At 52.2% G+C, this 21,978-nt stretch overlaps 1 protein-coding gene across 1 annotated transcript; it reads left to right on the top strand.

The window, feature by feature from the left end:
* Positions 1-1,022: 1,022 nt before the first annotated feature.
* On the top strand, positions 1,023-21,271 carry GUITHDRAFT_136509 (hypothetical protein; the record flags this gene model as incomplete). Its single annotated transcript, XM_005835776.1, has 7 exons — positions 1,023-1,070; positions 1,128-11,189; positions 11,269-14,991; positions 15,047-20,467; positions 20,517-20,804; positions 21,127-21,228; positions 21,254-21,271. The coding sequence occupies 7 exons, from the start codon at positions 1,023-1,025 to the stop codon at positions 21,269-21,271; spliced, it is 19,662 nt and encodes a 6,553-aa protein (XP_005835833.1).
* Positions 21,272-21,978: the final 707 nt, after the last annotated feature.

Raw genomic sequence — 21,978 nt, 5'->3', positions numbered from 1 at the left:
TGCATATCTGCAGAATGATCACACTACAGAGAGGGGAAGAAAGCAACATCACAGACTTACCGCAAAAAGTAATCGTGAATCGTGGATTGTAATGAATTCAAATCTTCGAAATGTGAGGTAGACCACTTTTCGATTCGGGAAAAAAGAGTTCGATGCTTTCTGTGCATATTACCAAGCTGTGTACGAAGTCGATTTAAATGCTCATAAATAGCAGTGGTTCCTGCATGTGGATTTCCAGATGCTTGTTTTTCGAAAACCTTGGTGTAATAGTAGAGAAAGCATTTCGCAAACCCTTCTGATGTATGTCCGTAAACATCTCCAAGGACTTTTAGCTTCTTTTGGACTTCAAACAAGGATACAGAACGAAGACTTAACTTCAGATGCTGGGTCGCTGAAGTGAGAAGATTGTTGTCTTCACACTCCAAAGACAAAGTTGCATGATCTTGACATTGCAAGAAATCCAACAGCTTGAAAACCAAGGTATCATCCCACTTCGAGAGCAAAATCCGCTTAGAACCACACTCATCCTTTTGGGTTTTGAATAAATGTACACAAGTTGTGCAAACAGGCACACCTTGCCATCTTCGAACACTGGCCTTCTTTCTTGGTTTTTGGCATGATTGGCATGTTTCGGTCTTCCGCACCTTCGGCTTGCCCATGGCGAGGGGGGTCACAGGTTTGCCCGCCAAAAATCGGATTTGAATTTTGTTGTGATACCCTGCCATGGCATGCAGAACCCCCTGAAAAAACTGCCATAGCGCCCCACACAGACCGCATGGAGGCGAAGCGGGGGGGGGGGGGTATTTAACTAATTATTTGTACTGTTTAATTCACCGACCAGGGGTTGGCCCGCCTGTCAATTCGAACATAGTAGTTCTACCCCCGTGGGCCAGTGCCGGCCGGGATGGTCAGAGAGGAGATGAGGGCCAGATTGTTCGTCAGTTGATGAGGGTGACCAGAGCTGTCAAGGAAAGAAAATGCGCGCCAAGACACGGCGAGGGCGCGGGGGCATGCGATGATAGATGCTGCACAAGGCGCTCATGAAGTCGAACAAGTGGACATTGCTCCTTGTGAGATGCTCCTTCATATCTTTGATGACCATCGCTCCTCTTGCTCTGTGCTCGCAGACGCAATACGGAACGCAGCTTGTGGTGACTTCCCTCCCCTTTGAGCTGCAAGGGTCATGCGCTGGGGGCTCACCATTCTGTGATGGCTCCACTTGTTACGGCACAGCCTGTGTCACGCCGGGAGCAGGCTGCATGACAGGGTGCTTGGACACGCAATGCGGGAATTGTTTGCCCACAAATACAGGGGCTGCCTGTCGGTCAGCCGCACAATGCACGGGGTCGAACCCTCTGCTGTCCAGCAATGGGCTCACAAGCCTGATACCCGGCTCTTCTCACTTGTGTCAGATCATCTCCGTCAACGAGACTTTGTTCGGCGGCAAGTCCTTCGGGCCCATTTCGGTCGCTCTCAAAGACCCTAGCTTCAAGACCGTGACCACGGCCAGTGGGATTCCTGTCAGTGTACAACTGATGGGATGTCGAGCAAGGTGCGACCTGGTAGGTCAGACGGTGCAGATCATGTCTTACGGCGAAGCCGTCTTTGACTCCTTGAAAATATTGCAAGTCGGGGCCTCCTACTCTCTGCGATTTCAACTAGAACAAACCTGTACAATATCTTCATGTATTCCTCATGGAATATTAGCAACTTCTATATCATTCTTTGATGTTATACCTGGCCAACTGTCTTACCTCTCTATCGATGTGTTTCCTCAGCAAGCAATAGCGAACAGTGACTTCAATCCAAGTCCTACAATTTCAACGCGTGATGCTGGTGGAAACATCATTCCTCTTCGGATGCAGATTACTGTTTCCAAAGGGGCTCGTGGAGACGGTGTGGCTATCTTCAGCAGAAATGGGCTGAACTATCGTTTCAGCGATCAAGGAGTCGCTGTCTTCTCTGGGATCTTTGTCAGCATCGTTTCTGTCTACGACGTGGTCTTCAACACCAGCATCGGAAACATCTCTTTCGCAGTGACTTACAGCGGTCTTGTCGTGACCGGAAGTGAACAGTTTTTAACGATTTCAAACAGCTTTCCAAACATTAAGACATATGCCTCTCTTGTGCCCTTCGAGGTTCAGCCATCTATTGTTGTCACCGACCAGCGTGGGTCAGTAGTTGAGTCCAGTCAACTGATTGTAGAAGCCTGGGCACTTGATGGTCAGACACAAGCTCTGCAAGCAATGTCCGGTTCCAGCAGATTGCAATTTGTCAAAGGAGTTGTCAGGTTCACAGACTTGTCGATTGGAAGAGCAGGTGTTGGATATAAAGTTCGGTTCCAGTCCGGCGCAATCTCAGTGACTACGGCAAACAGTTTTGATGTGATACCAGGCCAAGCAGCCTCTATCGAGGTGGTACGTCAACCTGCTGTTAACTGGACAGCAGGAGAATTTTCCTATCTTAACCCTCGCATTCGTCTTCTGGATCGTTTTTCGAATGTTATCGTTCAGGGCGTGACAATCTTGACCTATATCCAGTCAGTTGGCAGCATCGCTAATAGTCTGCCTTCTGCCGTCTTTACTTCCAACATCTCTCAAGCTCAATATGCCGATCAGGGATTTGTAGAGATTGCAAACCTGCACCTGGAGATCGCAGGAAGGTATGAGTTGGTGTTGACTATTGGAAACATCTCCAACGTTTCGTCATCATTTGAGGTGTTTCCTGCTGCAATCTTCGAGCTCTTCATTGCTCGTCAACCCTTCGCCGGAGTGGTCGGAAGTGCGTTGCAACCTGCTCCGCTGGTGGAGCTGCATGACAGGTTCGGCAACACAATCATGGACGGAATCAGCAGCTTCTCATGCTCTGCGATCCTCCAATCAAATCCCACAGGAGCAACTCTCATGTGCTCCGGCTCCTTTCCTTGCCTGGAGAACTTTGTCAATGGGCAAGCAAAATTTGCGAGCATCTCTCTCAACAATGCTGGAAAGGGCTATCAATTGCTGTTCACGGCACAAATTCAAACAGGGAATGGTATTATCGCGCAACTCACTGCATCCTCTCAGCTCTTTGACGTATCAGGCTTGGTATCTTCAGCTCTCGTGACTCTCCCTGCCTCTAACCTTCAGTGTGGTCAAGTTTTCGATGTGCTTGTAACACTGATGGATGTTTACGGCAACACAGTGAGAGCAAGTCAAGACGGAGTTGCTGTCGAGATGCTGTCTGTGACAGACGGGAAGCTGTTGAGCATACAGGGCACGACTATCGTCCTGGCGAGAAATGGGGTCGCTGACTTCACCAACCTGATCGTCGGGAATGTGGGAGAGAGTTTTCAGTTCGTGTTCTCCTGCAATGTCTCGAAGATCAACATCAGATCGCAGACTTTTGCCGTCTGGTTTGGACGTCCCAGCTCCATTCAGCTGCTCGTCTCTCCGGCAGTCTCAAGAGTCGGAGAGCAAATGATGATGGAGCTGATGGTGGTGGACGTATGCTCGAGCATCGTCCTGGGTTTCAACTCGAATGCCTCTTTTTCGCTTGTGGATGACAACAAGCAGGTGCATATGCTTGGAGTGATTCAGCTCATCAGCGGTCAAGCGATATTGGCTTTCAACTTATCCACTATCGGTCAGGACATGGCAATCTTGTCATACGCGAGCTCCTTCAACGTCTCTGGAGTTTCCAACAGTTTCTCCGTGTCGTTCGGCGTGATCGCATCGCTGCACGTCGAGACCGTCGCGACCAGTGCCGTCGCTCTTGTTCCCCTCAGCCCAGGAGCGACGCTGAGCGCAAGGGATGCAGGAGGAAATCTCGTAACGGATTTCGGTGGTGACGTCCTAGCCCGAAAGCTCAGCGGAAGCTCAGCGGACTCGAACCTCGTCGGAGTGACGCAGGTGGCAGCGGCCCAAGGGATGATCTCTTTCTTCGACCTGCAGATCACCACCTTAGACACCAGCTTCAGGATTGAGTTTCTTTACTGGAACGTCTCCAGCAGCTTTATAGTTCGCACTTCCTCTCCCCCCATCGTCGTAACGGGCAGCGTTGCAGAGCTGAGGCTGATTTCCATCGCTGAGAACGCAGCAGGCGGCAGACCCTTCGGCACTCAACCAGCTCTGGCTGTGTTCGACCAGTTCGGTTCCACCGTCCTGTCCTACAGCAGATACGCTCGTGTCCAGGCCAACGACACAATTGCAGACCCACTGCTGGGAACTACCAGCATCGCCTTCCAGAGAGGTAGAGCCTTCTTCACAGACCTCCAGCTCTCCCTCGCTTCCAGCGCTCGAGTTCTGCTCTTCTCGACGGACGGGCTGTCCGTGAAGCAGGTCCTGACGGTGCAGCAAGGGACTCCTACCGCTCTGGTAGTGGTCCAGGGGCCAGTCGACTCATTCGGCTTCAAAGTCTTCCAGCAAAGCGTGTCGGTGAAGGTCGTCGACCAGGGGCTGAACGCGGTGTCCAGCACGTTCAGCTGCGCGATCTCCCTGACCAACGGCAACTCTGCTCTTCTCTCTGGCACCTTGAGGAAGCTGACGAGCAACGGAATAGCGAGCTTCACAGACATCAGAATCGACTCAGCTGGATTCGGCTTCGCTCTCAACTTCTCCTGCTCATCGCAGGACGGAACTCTCTCGCTGTACAAGGTGAGCTCCCCCTTCCGCCTCTACGGATCGGCAGTGGCACTCTCCCTCTACAGGTTTCCAGCAGGAGCGATCGCAGACGCGAGCTTCTCCCCGGCAGTGGAGCTTCGCCTGCTCGACGAGACTTACAATCACATTCCGGTGATTGAGAGCCTTGACTGCACGGCCTCCGCTGTCGGAAATCTTGTCTTCAGCAACGGGATCTTCAGTGTGAGAGGAGCTTTCGGGATTGCAAACTTCTCAGATATCAGAGTGAGCTTTCCGACCGACAGCCAAATCAGCGGGAAGCAAATTCTCTTCAAATGTCAGTATAAGACAAGCTGCTTCCGAGTGATGTCGCCTTTCTTCAGCATCACATATGCAGTCTCCCAGATCTCCATTCTCTCTCCGCCCAGCTACAGTCTGGTGATGGCTGGTGAGGTCATCAATCCCCCTCCCCTCCTCCAAGCCCTCGATAGCCTCGGGCGGATAGTCTACGGTTCGAGCAGCGCAGTCAAGGTCTCTCTTATCTATGACAACAGCATTATCGCTGGCCTTCAGGGAACTTTGTCGACACAATTCAACGCTGGAGTTTCGAACTTCACCGACTTGTTTCTCAGTACGACCGGCGGGCCGTACACTCTCAAGTTTGAGATCCCTGGCACCTCAACAACCATCCCTCCGGTCTATGTCAGCATACTGAATGTGACCAACGGCCCTGCCCGATCCCTGCAGCTCGTCACACAACCCCTGACCGTCGCTGCTGACACAGTCTTCTCTGTTCAACCCTGTCTTGGAGTCAATGATGGGTATAGCAACCTTGCTGTTGTCGCGAATGCACAGGTCAGTGTTGATTTGATCGCCTCCAACTCCAGCTTCGCAGTTCTGGGAGGTGACACGATCGTGCAAACACATCAAGGATACGCAACATTCACCAACCTGCAAATACAGAATGTCTCAGTGGATGAGACTTTCATGCTGCGGTTCACTTTGCTCTCCTCGGCTTTGCCGTCGCATCCATCCGTTTCAGTGACATCAAATGCTGTCAAAGTTCTACTCGGATTCGTCCAGACCATCTCCTTCGTGCGACGCCTTCCTCCCGCTCTTGTCTCAGCTCAGCCCCACCAGCTTTACTTCCGCGCGTCAGATGTCGCCAACAACTCTCTGACACAGCCCTGCAATCTCACCATCACTCTTGTACCTCTCAGCTCAGACTACAACGCGACGAATGTGTCACGCGTGGTCAACAATCTGAATCCTTCCAACGGCGTTTTCCAAGTGAACGTAACAGTGAATCAAGTAGGGCGATATCTGATGTTCTTGTCTATCAACCGAGCTCTTTCCCCTCCAAGTGAGTTTCTGGTTCTGCAAGGTCAGCCGTGTTGCCTCAGACTGCTCTCACAACCGAGGGACACGATGATCGGCAAAACTATTGTCCCTGCCCCTCAGATCATCGCGGTGGATGCCGGGGGCAATTCCATCATACGAACTGGGCTGCTTGTCAATGTGTCTCTCAGCAACGTCCTCTTGCCCACCGCTCGACTAGACGGCAACACGTCAGTGCAGATGCAGGAGAACTTGGCTGACTTCACTGACCTGAGCGTGAATCTCGCGGGGAGCGGCTTCTCTCTTGTCTTCGTTGCCGAAAACCTCCAGCCTGCTCTTTCCTCATCCTTCATAGTGACAGGGACGGTGAGCAACCTTGAGATCCAGATCACCGCGATCGATCGCATCGCAGGAGCACCTTGGCTGGGTCAGCCTCAAGTGCTTTTCCGTGACAACGATGACTCGCGCATCTCGTGCGACTGTATCAAAGGGTCAGTCCTCGTCTCTCTTTACGTCGACGGGAAGGCTTCGTCTGCTCTGGAGGGAACCAAACAGCTGGACGTGCACAAGGATGTCGTCTACTTCACCGATCTCTCCATCAAGCTCGCTTCCTCCAAGCTCTCGTTGAAATTCGTGTTCACCCCTGTTGGTTATGGGAATCCGATTGTGAATTTCTCGCGCCCGTTCGAGGTCATCGCTGGAAGAGCCTCCAACTTAGTAGTAGTCTCCGAGATGGACTCGAGTCTCCGTGGCATCGCTCCCGGGAAACAACCGGTTGTTGCGATTCTCGACGCGTTCAGTAATGTAGTTTTAAGCTTCGTCGGGGCTCTTGATGTGAAGTTATCGAAGTCGACAGAAGACAAGGGAGTGCTCAACGGACATACGACAGCAGCGTTTATCAACGGCACAGCATCCTTCACCGACCTCAGCATCACTCCTGTGTCAGGAAGCAGCGCTTTTTTTGTCTTGCTCTTCTCTTCCTCGGGATTCGCAGTATCCTCAACCCCGGTAGAGATAGTCTCGGGCCCCATTGCCACCATCGTCTCCAAGGTCGTTACGTTGGGTAGCATATTGCAGATGAACGGCCTCTTGCAGCCGCAGCCTCAGATCGCCGCCGTTGACACCAGCGGGGGAGTAGTGACTGACTTTGATGGGGACAGCTGCAACTCGGCAGGATGTTTCATCTCTGTCGCCATCAGTGGCGCCTCCTCCTCTCTTCTAGGTGGTCAAACAAGTGTGAAAGCGCAGGCAGGAGTGGCAACCTTCACGGACTTGAGGATCGCGGTCAACGGGACCTACGCGCTCGTCTTCTCTGCCAACGCTCTCTGGGGGTCGACGGTCTTCTCTACCGTTCAGAGCAACGTGGTGGTCTCGAGCATCAGCGCTCTTGAGATTGAAGTCCCTCCGGCTCTCGCGGTCAACGGGCAGATGCTCAGGAGGCAACCGACATTGCGAATCGTCTCATCGTCCGCGTCCAGCACAGTCCTCGCCTCCAGCCATCTCGTCACTGCCCGCCTCGTGTCCTCGTCGACCTGCAAGGGGCTTGGTAGCCCGTCAGCACTTGAGACGACAGTGAGAGCACAACAAGGCAGGGCTGTTTTCTCCAACATCTCTATCTTCGCGGAGTCAGGGTTTTGTTCGTTGCAGTTTCTCATATCACTAGCTGACAATGCCAGCGAACCATTTCTCTCTGTCAACTCGCAGCCGATTTACATCATGCAGAACTCGCCCTCACTGATACTGCAGAGCCAACCGAGCAATGAGAGCGGCGGTCTGCCATTCCATCAGCAGCCGCAACTCGTTGCCCAACAGCTGGACGGGAAGATCTTGGCAGGAAACGGATTTGTGACCGCATCGCTTGTAGATTCGAATGGAAGAGTCTCAATGCTCAGGGGCAGCACGAAGGTGCTCTTTTACTCAAACGTCGTGACGTTCACAAACCTCGCCATCGACAGAGTAGGACGGGGGTATCGTCTTCTGTTCACTTACATGGACATATCCGTATGGTCTGATCCGTTTCAAGTTGTGAATGGTTCCATCGCAAGTTTGTTTCTCCTTCAACAGCCTACTCATGTGCACGCTGGTGTCAGTTTTTCACAACCTGTCACGGCTTGCGCCAAAGATGCAGGTGGAAACGATGCGATCATACAGGCGTCGAACAATTTTGCTGCGACGCTTGTGTACCTCAATCTTGCTTCTCTGCATGGATCAACAGCAACAACACAAGAAAATAATTGTGTAATCTTCTCATCTTTGGCCATCGACACGCCTGCCAAGGAGTATCGCCTCAAGATCTCGGAGACCTCCACCAGCATCTCCGTGATTTCAGACAAGTTCGATGTGCATGGCGACGTTGCCCATCTCGTCCTTGACTTCTTTCCCGCCAAGAATTTTACTGCTGGGCAAGTGCTGGAGCCCAAGGCTGTCCTCCTCCTTTCTGACAACTACGGCATCAGGGCATGGACCTCCCGCGCTGATGTCTCGCTGGCTCTCCAAATGTCGCAGGGCAACGGCACCATCACTCTGCCAGCAACAGCCTTCGACGGCGGCGCGACAACTTGTGAGATCGGCCTCTGCTCGTTGGCCAACATCACTATCTTTCAAGCTCATGAAAGTCTCGTTCTCTCCTTTGCAATTGGTTCCTCCTCAGTGTCCAGCCCTTCCTTCTCCATCACAGCCGGTCCTGTCGCATCCCTTCACTTCGTGCAAGTGCCAGCTGGTAGTCAGTTTCTCGGAGTTCCACTTCTCCCCTTTCCTGTCATCGAAGCACTAGACAAGTTTTCAAATCGTGTCTATGGGACCTACACCGTATCTTCATGCTTTCAAATTGTGAATCAAGCTGCAGGTCCCAACCTTACCGCTTGTCATCCGGACCAATCCTTTTCCAAAAATTGCTCAGCTGGCATGTGTAGATTTGACAACCTTTTCCTCAAAACGAGTCATATAGAAGGAGGCGTATCTGCATTCCTTCACTTCTACATGAATTTGACGGGATCGATACTAACCTCTCTTGTCTCAAGCCTCTTGTCTTTCCGCCAAAGCAGCCCAAGACTTGTGATTACTCGAACCCCTTCTCTTTGTCGATCTGCGATGCCCTGTCCTCAAGGACCTGTGGTCGAGCTTCAGGATGCAGGAGGATTTCAATTCAACAACCTGCAAGGAGGATTTTCCTTTCTTCCTGTGAAAATGCAAATTGCTGCTTCTTCAACAAACACGAGTATTCTTCGTCTAAATGGAGTTCAATGTCCATGCCTGGTGCAATTGAACCAGGGGAAAGCTATCTTCGATAAGATATCCTTTGATCGTCCTGCTTTGTTCTATTCCTTACAATTCTCGTTGGATGCGCTTGGGCTGGATTCAATTCTGAGTGACGGGTTTGCAGTGTTTGGACCTGTGGTGAAAATGGATTTGCAGACTACTCTGCAACCGAGAGTTGCACTCACGGCACTGATAGATTTTACCTTACAACTCTCAGATGCAAACGCTCTGCCTCTTCCTGGAGTTGAAATGCTCATGAAGACTGTAGCGATGGGAGCCAGCGATCCAACTTGCGTCTTCCTCCATGATCCACTTGCTTCACTGGAGGTCGCTCAAGCATCCAATGGGTCAGGTGTGGTCGACTTCAAGAGCAATTCGTTCAATACCTTCTATGGTTGTCGACTGAAAGTTTGTTTCGAGGCAATAGACAAAACTCTCGTAATTGACCGGTTCAAGCTTTCGAATTCTGTCTGCTCTATCGTCTTCGATGTCGTCCATGATTCACCTAAATCACTGCTCCTTGCTCCCCATCACTCCCTCTGGACAAGCGACGACATGCCATTGGATCCTTTTGTTGTGTATGCTCGAGATCAGTTCAATCATACAACCAACTTTTCCTCCGCCTGGGTCAACTTGAGCATATCTCGTGGCAGTGAAGTGCTCTCTCAAACCTTCTCGCAGCAGTTGCTATCTGGGGCAGCTTCCTTTACCTTAGACCTTCCACGAGCTGGAGTGTATCTTCTCAACTTCTCTTTGTATCTTTCTTGGCATGAGGCAAGCAATGTCACGATCTTCTCACTGACAATTGTTCCCGGAGGTTTCGACCACCTTGCAGTGCTTCAGCAGCCCAGCAACTGTTTCGTCATGCAAACTTTCCATCAGCCTGTCATTGTCATCGCTCAGGACCGTGCGAACAATCAGATCTTTGACCTAACAATCGATGTTGTGCCCTCCAAATACAGCGGTCAGAACTCTAGGTCTCTCTTGCAAGACACCTCTGCTGTTCCCCTCGCGGATGGACAGGCTATCTTCCGGTCTTTGCGATTCAACGACTCGGACTCGTCTGCCGTCATAAAGTTTTCGACAGAGTCAGGATGCAGACGCAGCGTCGTGTCGACCTCATTTGCTGTCTCAGGGTTGCCTGCCCAGGCGAGCTCTGTCTCTCAGTCTACGACAGCCGTTGCCAGTCTTCCTCTTGCAGTCCAGCCCCTCATCGGGGTTTCCGATGCAGGCGGACAGAGATGCTTTGCCTTCGTCGGGTACGTCTGTGCAAACCTCACGGATCAAACCTTGCTCAAGGGGAACACCACTGCGATCTTTCAACTAGGAACAGCTCAGTTCACAGACCTGAGCCTCACTAGAGTGGGTACCCAGCAACTGAGCTTCTACCTGTACGAGAGCACATACCCCCTGTCCTCAATCAACTGTCTGATGAGCTCCAAGTTTACGGTAGTGACAAATCTGCAGATCACAGTGGGGCAGCCGTCGGAGATTCGATTTGACACCACCAGACTCTTCGATCTCACACAGCTCATCTCCGGCGTCAACCCGTCAGTGTACCCTGCGGTCCAGATGTTCGATGCCGGGGGGAACCTAATATCCACCATGGGTGACTACGGAGTACAAGTAACGCTGTTGGCGTTGGAGATGAATTTGAGCCAAATCAAATTGAAGACATCCACTACTTCATCGCTCTCGATCGTGACAAGCACATTTGTTGGAGAGAAATTCGACTGCAACGGTTTTGTGATTCAAGGCACTGGGTTTGACCTTTACTTGAAGCTTTCACTGGTGCGCACAGATGCAGGTGTCGTGTCTCTTCCTTCCATCAATCCGCTGTACACAAACACCTTCGACGTGTTGATAGGAGTCATGAATGAACTGATCATCTTGCAGCAGCCTTCCGGTTGCATGCTCAACTTTGCTTGCAAGCAAGTACCAATAGTGGCTATTCGAGACATTGGAGGAAACATTGTCGCCAATGACAACTCCCTGGTAAGTTGTGTTTTCTCCTCCAATTCCTATGATTGCCTCGCAAACGAGATTTTTGAGACCGCTGATTCTGACTTTTTAGGTATCAATGTATAATGTTGACATCATGAATTCAATCGCGAAGTTCTACTGGAACGACAAGCTCTGCGAGTCCCTCACTGCAGGATGCTCAACGAGTGGAGTTGATGGAGTTTCCCGCTGGAGTTCTGTCAGGTTTGACTGTACGAGCTGCACTGGCAGCGTTAGCCAAAAGCTCAAGTTTGAAGCGACGAAAAGTGACAGATCTCAGATATCGGTTGAAAGTGACACATTTCTCGTACTGAAATCCGAAGTGAACAGCATCAGCAGCAATCTGAACCATGTTGATTGTTATGGTGGAAAGGCATGGCCCTTACAACCTAGTTTTGCACTTCTCAATGTGGAAAATTACATTCTCACCCCGTTCAATGGAGGATCGGCCTTTGTGGAGATCGTCAGTCGACCAACAGACTGTCAAAGTGCTAAACTGCTGGGGAATGCTTCTGTGTTGTTCTACAATGGAATAGCAAACTTCACGGACCTCGCCATTGACAAACAATGCATATCGCCGTACGTTGTCTCGTTCTCATTTTCAGTTGACTCGATGCCAACTGGTGCTAGTCTTGCGCTTTCGACGAATATCACTGTCCAGGTCAACACTGGAGATCCTTACCAGCTCAAGATCACAAGCTTCGCGCCCTCAGGTAGCGATTTCTATGCAGGTTTGCCATTCACAGTCTCAACGCAAGTTTGTGACAAGGGGGGGAATCCAATAACATCCTTCACCAGCAATCCAACAGTGAAAGTTCAAGTTGATGAGGATTTCGTTTCGAACGAGAATCTCATCCTCCAGGGTCAGAGTTGCTTCCTGAGCTGCAGCTTGAGCTACTCGCAAGGGTTGTTCACCTCAGACAACTTGCGGATCAATCAAGCTCCAAGTTTGTTCCGTCTGGCGATCACAACCACCTTTCCGTCGAACACTTTTGTCATCTCGACCATCTACACTGACTACTTCCAACTCAAAGTCGGCAGTGCATCTGAGCTGAGACTGGTCAACCATCCACAAGACTCAGTCAGTGGAGACGTGCTGGGAGACATAGCTCTTATGCTGCTGGACTCTGGCGGGAATTATCTCGTGACCAACTCACAGTTCATAGTAAGAGTTAGCGTCTCGTCCGGCTCGGGATCAATCTCAGGCGTCCTCAACGCCACTACCTCACAAGGTCTTGCCAAGTTCTCACAGATCGTCATAACGTTGACCGACGACATCTGCAGCAACGTGTTGCAGTCTCACATCTTACAGTTCGCCGCAGATTCTGGAGAATTCAGTACCAACTCCCTGCCTTTCATCGTCTCTTTTCCTCCCTCAGCCTCTGATTTTCTTGTCAGTCCGCCTCCCTACATCGGATGCGGCTTGATCTCGGTTCCTCATGTGAAGATCGCTGTCGTTGACAAGTGCGGCTTCATCGTCAGGAGCAGCATGCATGAGGCGAATGTCAGCGCTTTCGTTCAAGACAACGCTCTTGGCTGTCATCTAATGCATGATATCAACTCGAAAACGGATCAAGGGGTTGCTACCTTGTCTGACTTGACACTGATATCTCAGACGGGCTATTGCAACGTCACTTTCTTGGTCTCCACCACTGCTCTCACTTTCTCCCTCTTCAAGCAGATCTATGTGTATCCAGGAAGTGCTGCGAAGTTACAGATGGATGTCTATCATGAACCTGCGTCTACCATGATTCTCTCTGGTCTTCCATTTCCTCATCAGCCTAAGTTGTATGTCAAGGATGCAGGAAACAACTCCGTGAGATTGAATGCTTCCCAGATGCTCATGGCAGTCCTTCTGTCGCACAACGACATCTCTGCTGCCAATACGACCGAAGCTCTTCTTGGCACTACAAATATCAACATTCAAGACGGGATTGCGCTCTTCACGAATTTGCGCGTGAATCAAGTTGGGAACTTCAGTCTTCGTTTCTGGTTTAACGGTACATTTCATGTTGACAGCCTTCCTTTCCAAGTCAGCGTTGGGCCGATCGCCCAGATAGTCTTCACGCAACAGCCGATCTCTGCCATCTTCAACGAGGAGTTCAGCCCTTCACTTCAATTGCTCCTTCTCGACCTCGGAGGCAATCCTGTGCGCGGGACTCCTTGGATCAAGATCACTTCCTCCCCCTACTCGCTCTCCTGCAGTGACTGTGATTCGACTGGTTGCTACGCATATGCAGCGCAGAACGATGGGCATGTAACTTTCTCAGGTTGCAAAGTTCCTGCAGGGCAGCCTGGAGATCTCACTATCAGCGCTCGGGTAGCAGAGCCGAGCATCTTCGGACAAGCTTTTGCGGTCACGTCGAGGATGATCAAGATGACAGGCTTGCCGTCACTCTTGCAAGTCTCCGACCTTCCCCTGCATGTCTCCGCCTTCAATTCATCGCTCGCCCTGCTGCCCTCCCAACCGCAAGTTCAGTTGCTCGACTCGAGTCTGTCTCCTGTCCTCTGGAATGTCGGGAGGGTTACGCTCTCCCTTGGCAAGGCGAACGGTAACGACACGCTTGAGCTCCATGGAACTCTTTCAGTCCCAGTCATTCAAGGGTTGGCTTCCTTCACGGATGTTGGGACGACAGGGCAGGGGTCAAATTTGTCCCTCATATTTCAATATAACGTCTCGTCCCGCTACTTGGTTATCCCTCCTGTCCTCCTCCCTAATTTTTCTTTCGCAAGTGAGTTTCCAGATGTGTTAGAGGTTCACGGGATCGAATCTAGTTTGAGCGCAGGAGACACCAAGAACTTTTCTGTTCAAGGGAAAGATACTTCGGGCTCAGTGGTATCGTTAACGGGCAAAGATATCAAGCTCGGACTGCAAGTGCAGAATTGCACAGCGTGTGTATCGTTTAGAAGTCTGCTAATTTCGAGTGAGAGTTTGATTGTGAATGATGTTGTTCTCCAGAAGCGTGGAAGTTGGAACATGACCTTCACTCTGTCCTGGAACGGCAAATATGTTGAGAGAACAGTTGGTCCTCTTCAAGTCTTTGCTGGTAAGATAGGGCAGCTTGTGATTGTGAATCAACCGGCAAACTCGACAGTGAGTGTCGTCATCGAACCGTTCCCTCAAGTTTCTCTTTTGGACGCTCACGGAAACGATGTTGAATGCAACCCTGCATATGATTACAGTCATTCGTTTCTGAATGTGAACCTTTCCTCGTTGTCGACCGGGTATTACAGATTGGATGGTACTCGCAGCTTGCAAGCTACTTGTCAGAGTTCTCTCCTGACCTTCCATGATCTGTCGGTGAATACCTCAGGGTCTGATTTCTTTCTTGTCTTCTCTATGGCCGTGGATTCCAGGATGATCACGGCGACTTCGGCTGCCTTCGCTGTCAGTAGTCGAACTGTAGAATTTATGCCTCTCTTCTCAGATTTGAATTTGACCTGGACGGCTGGCACTAACTACTCACTAGAATTTCTCGCTCTTGATTCAGATCGAAAGGTGTCTTACTCCAAGAACACCTCTATGCGCGTGGCCCTGGGCAACACTCCCACGAATCTCTATGGGGTGAAAGAAATCAATGCTTCAGCTGTTTTTTTGTTCAACAACTTGTCTGTCATGCAAGTTGGAAATTTCAACCTCACATTTTCGCTACTTGTCCAAGATCAGTTGAGCTACAGCAAGTTTTTTCTTTTGACGGTCATACCTGGGCAAGGACACCAGCTCGTCATTGATCAAAGTCCAGCAATATCCGACAATCAAGCCGGAGTTGCCTTCTCCTGGCAGCCCATCCTCAGGGTAAGTTTCAAACAGCTTGCTTTTTTCCTTTGTGACACCTTCACCCTTCTTCCAGGTCATGGACGCGGCAGGGAATGAGGTTTCCACGGCATACACAGTTTCTGTTTCCTTGGATGTTGATGCGGCTCAATACTCCTCGTCGTCCGGCCTTGAGTTCAGCCCAGCACTCTCGTCGCTGACAGGAAACCGTGTCAAGGCAGCAGCGGGCCGAATCGTCTTTACAGATCTTCTAGTGGACAAGGCTGCAACATCGTACAAACTTCTCTTCGCCTCTGCTGGACTTCCTTCAGCCTCCAGCAGCTTCTTCAACGTCTCCATCGGGGCTCCAGACAACCTGAAGGTCTCTCAGCAGCCCCTCTTCCTCGTTGCCAACCGACCTGCTTCATTCCTGGTAACAACTCACGACAAGGGTGGGAACTTTGTGCCAAGTAACGTATCCTTCACTGTCACGGCTGCTCTCGCTTTGTCTCCCTTTCAGAGTGCCAGCAGCGTTCTTGATGGTGTCTTGCAGCAAAACGTTCATGATGGCAGAGCTTTCTTTGATGACGTCATCTTCAAGGTAGCGGGGGCCTTCTTCCGCCTTCGTTTGAGCAGTCCGGGGTTGACGTCAGCTACTTCTCGAGCCTTTGCCGTCATCTCATCCTTCTCATCTGCTGCCTGCACTGCAAGCACTACAAGTTATGCTCCTTGCGGTCTACCTGAGGAGAACGCGATGTCTCTTGTTCTGCAATCGAGCGGACAGAAAGTTGCGGCAAACGAATCTTTGAACATCAGCTCTATCCTGAAGTTCATTGACACGATGGGAAGGAGTCAATCTCCCGTGTGCTCGTCCATGTTCTACACCGTGAGGAGAGGTGGACTTTTGGTTGATGCCCAGAGTCATTCCCTAGGGGGATGCAGCTCTCTTGATGGGCAGTTTCCGTGCAATTCTTTGCGAGTTCTTCTCATCGGGACGTATGACATTCGCTTCACTCTGTCTTGTTCTGGAATCTTGTATCAGAGCCCAACTTTGAACTTGACCGTCCTTCCCCAAGTGCCCTGCTGCTTACATTTTCAAACTCCTCCTCCATCCCGAGTTGTACAACATGATGAATTTAGCTCACAACTCTACCTGACGGATGCCTATGGGAATCCTGTGAACGACAGCATTTTGATACATGCTGACGTAGTTGACATCCTTGCAAACTCAAAGCCATTCACGTTCAGTGCTCAGCCTATGGAAAAAGGTTCGCTGTCTTTCGTAGGAATGTCCTTCTCGTCTCCCGGCGTCTATCACATCCGCTTCCTTCCCGCAAGCTCAGGCGCCATCGCATCACCGGCTGCTGTCACCGTCGAGGCGTATGCTTCATCCGTGCCCGCCAGCATTTCTTTCTCTGCCTCGCCCGTCACAGCCATAGCAAAGTACGCATCTCAAGACCTCTCCAACAAGAAGAACTTCTACTTGGACGCGCCTCCAAGGTTGCAGTTGAAAGACAGTCTGGGGAACCAGGTCAACATCTTCCGAGGGGTCGTGAAACTATTCTTGAGCTCCTCCAACACAAACTTCAAGTTCACCGGGGACACCACGTCCCTGTTCTTCCTTCCATCGCAAGATCTGAAGAGCGTCAACCTGCAGGCAGCAAGGGCTTCCTCGACGACTTCTCCTGTCACTTTCATTGCGTCAGCTCAGTCTTGTCAGACGTGCAGCAAACTGTTCGACGTCGAGTCAAATCAGATCTACGTGTCCGACTATGTCTCACAGGTCGATCTGGGTCTTTCGCGATCAGGGTTTCCGGCTGGCGATCCCGTGGAGGTTGTCACTTCCATCACAGATGCGGCAGCAAAAGTTTTCTGCGGTCAAGTCACTTTCGCTCAGATGGTCTACTTTGACCCAATGGCGTCAACCAGCGTTGTTGACGTGCAGAATTTTGACTTCTCAGGAATTCCCAAAAATCATTCTTGCGGACAATCGTCGTTGAGTCTCAGCATCAAGAAGAACGTCGGTGCGTACCCGCTCAAGGTCGTTGTTTGCTTGCAGGGCCTGTTTGAGCCGTGCTTCTGGTCGAGATCGCTCCTTCTTAACGTCTCGCTCGGACGAGCTGTCGGCTTTCAGCTGGTCCGAGGCCCCGATCAAACCGGCTCCATCAATCTCGGCGGGTCAGCCTTTGTCCCCCAGCCAGTCCTGCAGGCTGTCGATTTTGGAGGGAACGCCGTCGGAGTGCAGCAGGCAGCGACTGTACGAGCAGATCTGATAGGAGCAGGTCAGTCTCAACTCTTGGGGAATCGCGACTGCAGCGTCAGTGCGAACGGAACCTGTGCCTTCACGAACATGGCAATCGACAGGGCTGGCATGGGATACCAGATCTCTTTCTCCGGCTCCTTGTTCAACACATCGATCCTCTCAAAGCCCTTCAATGTTGCCGTCGGTCCTTCCAGCAAGGTTCGCCTCCTTCAGGCCCCGCTCAACAATTCCGCGGGCGTTCCTCTCGTCGTACAGCCGCTGGCTGCAGTCACAGATGCTGGCGGGAACTGGGTGAACGAGGCGTCGGTGCAGATGGAGATAGGCTTCTGCTGTCAATGCGATACAACGCCAACCAACTGCTCGCTCAGAGGAAACAAGGTTATCTCAACCCTCAACGGAGTGGCGGACTTCACAGATTTGGTGATCGCAAGGACAGGGGCGAAGATCCCTATCCTCTTCCGCCTTCTCCCTGTCAGCGTCGCCTGCTCGTCTGTCAGGTTCCCGTTGGACTGCTCAACCTCGTGCTGCTCGTCAACTGGGAGCGTCACAGTCACAGAGGGTCCTCCTGCAGCACTTGTGCTGCAAGATCAACCTGCCGTGTCGCAGCAAGCTGGTGTGGTTTTCAGTGCACAACCATCGGTACAGCTGGTTGATGCAGGAGGAAATGCTGTTCTAGGATCGAACAAGTTCACCGTCACTGCTGTTCTCGTGACAGGCAGCCAGCAGGTGGAGATGTTGGGATCAACGACACTGGTCGCGACTCTTGGCAGAGTCGTATTCACTGACCTGAGGACCATGAAGGAAGCGAGTAGCTACACCCTCACCTTTCGCGTGTACCAGGACGGAGTTGCTATAAACATTTCAGTCTCCTCTTCCACCTTTGCAGTCTCCACTGGACAGCCAGCTGCTTTGATCTTTGATGGAATCCCCAGCAAGCGACCAGCAGGAACAGCGCTGTCGACCTTCCCGAGCGTGAAGTTGGTGGATGCTGGAGGAAATCGAGTGATCTTGCCGTCTGCCAAAATTTCCTACTGGTTGCAGAGCAGCTGCCAACAAAGTGTGATAGTCGGAGATGTGCAGCAATCCTCGTCCATAGCCTACACGTGGACGTCAAGCATCAACTATCCCTGCTCCTCCAGCAGGCTCGTTGCTTCCGTCTCCTCGTATCCCTTCATCGCACTGTCGAAGCCGTTTGTCATCGACGTCGGAGGTCCAGCAGACTTCCTCGTAGTGCAAACGATGGCCTATCAGATTGTCGTGAAATGGCAGAATCCCCCGACAGGACCAGCCCCGTCGACCTACCTCATCGAGTACTCTCCGTTCGCCTACCCCAACGGCACAGAAGTCTTCATCTCTTCGATGACCATCTCATCGCAGTCAACGACAGCAACACTGACGGCGTTAGACCCAAAGGTTCTCTACAACATCAGTGTGTGCTCGCGCTCTGTGTATGCGACTCAACCGGCCTGCTCGTCTGACTCCTTGTCGCTTTTCTCAGCTCCTATCGCAAGTGCTGCCAACCTCACAGTCGAGCATGTGGACGAAAGTTCTGCTTTCATCTCCTGGTACTCGCCCTCCCTTGGCCTCCAACCTCCTTCCTACCGAGTCATCCAGCGCTGCGTCGACAACCGCACTTGTGGTGAAATGTACAACGTCGACATGGCGGCCCTGACCTTTGTCACCTCTCTGTCCTCCTACGTCTCGCAGGATCGACTTGGGTCCTCTTTGCCGGGCACGAAACTCAGCTACTTGATCACCAACTTGACTTCGGGCCGAGGATACACCTTCGAGGTGCGATCGCAATTCGCCGCTCCGGGCAACATGTTCTCTCCGTCAGGTCCAGTCACGCAGACTATCTACCCCACGGCCACCGCAAACTCTCTCTCCTTCAAAGTCGAGTGTGTCGCTCCTTGCAACAACCCGCCGACCATGAAGCTCAGCTGGACAGCAGCTCCTGACGAGAACTCTAGGGTGGTTGTCAACTACCTCAGCATCGTCGCTCCTCCCGTGACATCTCCCTTCACCAGCACGGGTGAGTACAGCTTCCCGAACAGCACCTTGGTCCGCGGGGCCTTCCTCTTCATCCAGCTGCTCACTCAGAATGTTCCTTCCAAGCTGGACATGCCGGTCGCTCAGATCTCCTACAGGCTCGTGTCTCGCCCGGCTCCTCCCTTCTCTCTCGCTGTCGTCATCGTCAGCAACGACCTGTTCTTCGTGAGCTGGCTGCCTCCTATTGATGTCGGGGATGGAACGAGAGATGGAGTGCCGATCCTCGGGTACAACGTCAAGTGCAAGCGAGCAGACGCGACCGTCTTGTTCGATACGACAGTGGGGCGGGAGGTGCTCAACGTGACGATTTCCTCGCTGCAACGCGGAGAGACTTACGAGGTCTCCGTGACCGTCACGACGAAGAAGAATCTCCTGGAGGGAGGAGAGCAATTTGTCAGCGAGCCAGCAACTGTCGATCAGTACATGGGCTACCTGCCTGTTCTGATCCCCTCCTTCGATGCTGCCGTCACCTACGACGCCTTCATCGGAGTCGTCTTCAGCAGGAACTTGACAGCGCAGGACATGGATATCAACCAGACTCTAGAGGTAGTGATGGATAACAGCGAGGGCTGCCTCGGCAGCCTCCTCCTCCTCCATGGGGCAAACCCCGTGCTGTTCCGCTATTCCTTCCTTCCCAAGGTCAGCGACTCTGGCAAGATGATCACCAGCTGCTTCCTCGCTCGAGACTCGCAGGGTCTGACCTCCTCCAGGCTCTGTATCCTCCTCCGCATTGCGAGCCCGAGCCCTTCCTTCCTGCCACTCGCCGGTGCCCTGCCGCTCGCCAGCGCGCTTCCTGCGCATGTGAAGGGAGAGTTCCTGGCAACGGCAGGATGCAGCCTTGCCGTGACCATAGCGGGCGCAGACGGAACGAGCGCGGGGATCTCACCCGCAGAAGCGTCGATCCTCGGCTACGAGCTGAGGATGAAGCATCAACTCACTATCATCACCTCCGCCGCGGGAACTTCGCTGACCTTGCAGGGGCTGCCGCCCGGCGCTGAGTTCCTAGGGTCCGACATGGTGTGGGCGAACCCGGTGGAGAGAAACTTGCTGTGGAAGCCAGCGAGGGGGCAGGATTCGCTCAAGTACGACTTCTGCTTCATCCTTACAGATTCCTCGGGCATCTCAACGACTGGAGGGTACGGGCTGCTGGGAGGAAGCGACTTCTGCCTGCGCATATCTGTCAGCCGCTGCAAGTACTGCATCCAGGTAAGGCTCATGAGCACCTGCTGCTGGTGTGTTGACCTTTGATGTGCAGGAGGGCGAGTCTCTCTACGACATCTCCCACGTGTGGCGGACGACATGGCTGAACCTCTGGAGCGGCAACGAGCAGCTGGTTCACCCGGCACTCCCCGGAGTCGGAACAGAGCTCCTGCTCGGGCAAGTCTACAAAGCTCTGGCAAGCGACACCCTCCAGTCTCTGTCCGCCAAGTTCATGGTCACCATCGACGACTTGGTCTTCTGGAACCCCGACCTTGCTGTCAACGTGTCGCTGTCGAGCACGGACAGACTCGTGGAAGGACAGGCCATCTGCATACTCCCCAAGGTGTGTTGAGGCGAATGGTAGCGCATGTTTGTTTATTTGTTATGAATGTACATCTAGTCCAAGGCATCCACATCCTGATACTCGAGACGCTTCTCTCGCTCTTTTTCCCTCTCTGCCAGCGTCGATTTGTCCACTTCCTGCCTGAAAAGAGATCAGCAAACGAGACAAGTCCATACAAGCTCTACCTGTCCTGCACATCCGCCAGTATCTTTGAACCTAGCTTCTTCATCTCCTCTTCGAAGATTTTGTTTGGGGACACGATAAAGGCATGCTGCTCCTCCCGCTCCTCCCGCTCCTCGAACTCTTGCATGACCTCTTGCAGCGGGTTTGCGTTCTGCACCTCGTCCAAGTCGAAGTTGCGGGGTCTGTCTCCTTGTATCTCCTCTGTGAACTTCTTGAAGATCTGATCATTCTCCGCTCGTTGGTGCCTCTGCTTGACAACCTCCCAGGTCTCCTGCAGGATTTGAACGCTGCATGATCGTAAGCTGAGCTCGCACAAATCCAACACAACCAGCGAGCTCGGTCTTGGACGTCGTCGTGCAAGGGCTTCACGATCTTGGCGATCTCGTTCCTACCAGGACCATGACGGTGAGCATCTTCAAGACTGATGGACCAGCTCACCGAATGTTCAGCTCCGCTTCCTCTTCCTGCCTCTTCAAACGCCTTCGCTCTCTCTACCACTCATGCGTCAAGGTCAACACGCTGAAGACTTGCGCGGGCTGACCCTCTCGCGCTCCATCCGCTCAGGTTCAGTCAGGAGGAAGTAGGTTTGGTTGCAGTCTTTCCAGCGCTGGAGGGCCTGCGCGTCATGTCATGGAGGCTCATGCGACATGTCAGACCTTGGCATATCCATGACGATGAGCTGCATTGAAACATCTCATCGCTCTCACGAGGTTGGCAGTGTCGTTCTGCAGCAGGCCAACCCTCCACGTCAACAAGAGCGTCTGCTCAAGACGCTTCTGCTCACCCCTCGCATCCATTGATAGCGGAGCCCGAGAGTGTAGAGAGCCTTGGGATATCCCTGCACACATTCAGAGCCCCCTGTCTCAGCAGCTTGTTCTTCTACCTGGGCAGCCGACCTGCATAGGAGGATGACGCTAGTGTTGAAAAGTCTTCGATTCAGATGGAGGTCTGGACTTGATGTGACCGATGATAGCGGCTTATTCGACGAAAC

Source organism: Guillardia theta (assembly GCF_000315625.1).
Source record: "Guillardia theta CCMP2712 unplaced genomic scaffold GUITHscaffold_20, whole genome shotgun sequence".
NCBI lineage: Eukaryota > Cryptophyceae > Pyrenomonadales > Geminigeraceae > Guillardia > Guillardia theta.
The sequence above is the reverse complement of the archived record's forward strand: the minus strand, read 5'-3'. Positions and strand labels throughout refer to the sequence as shown.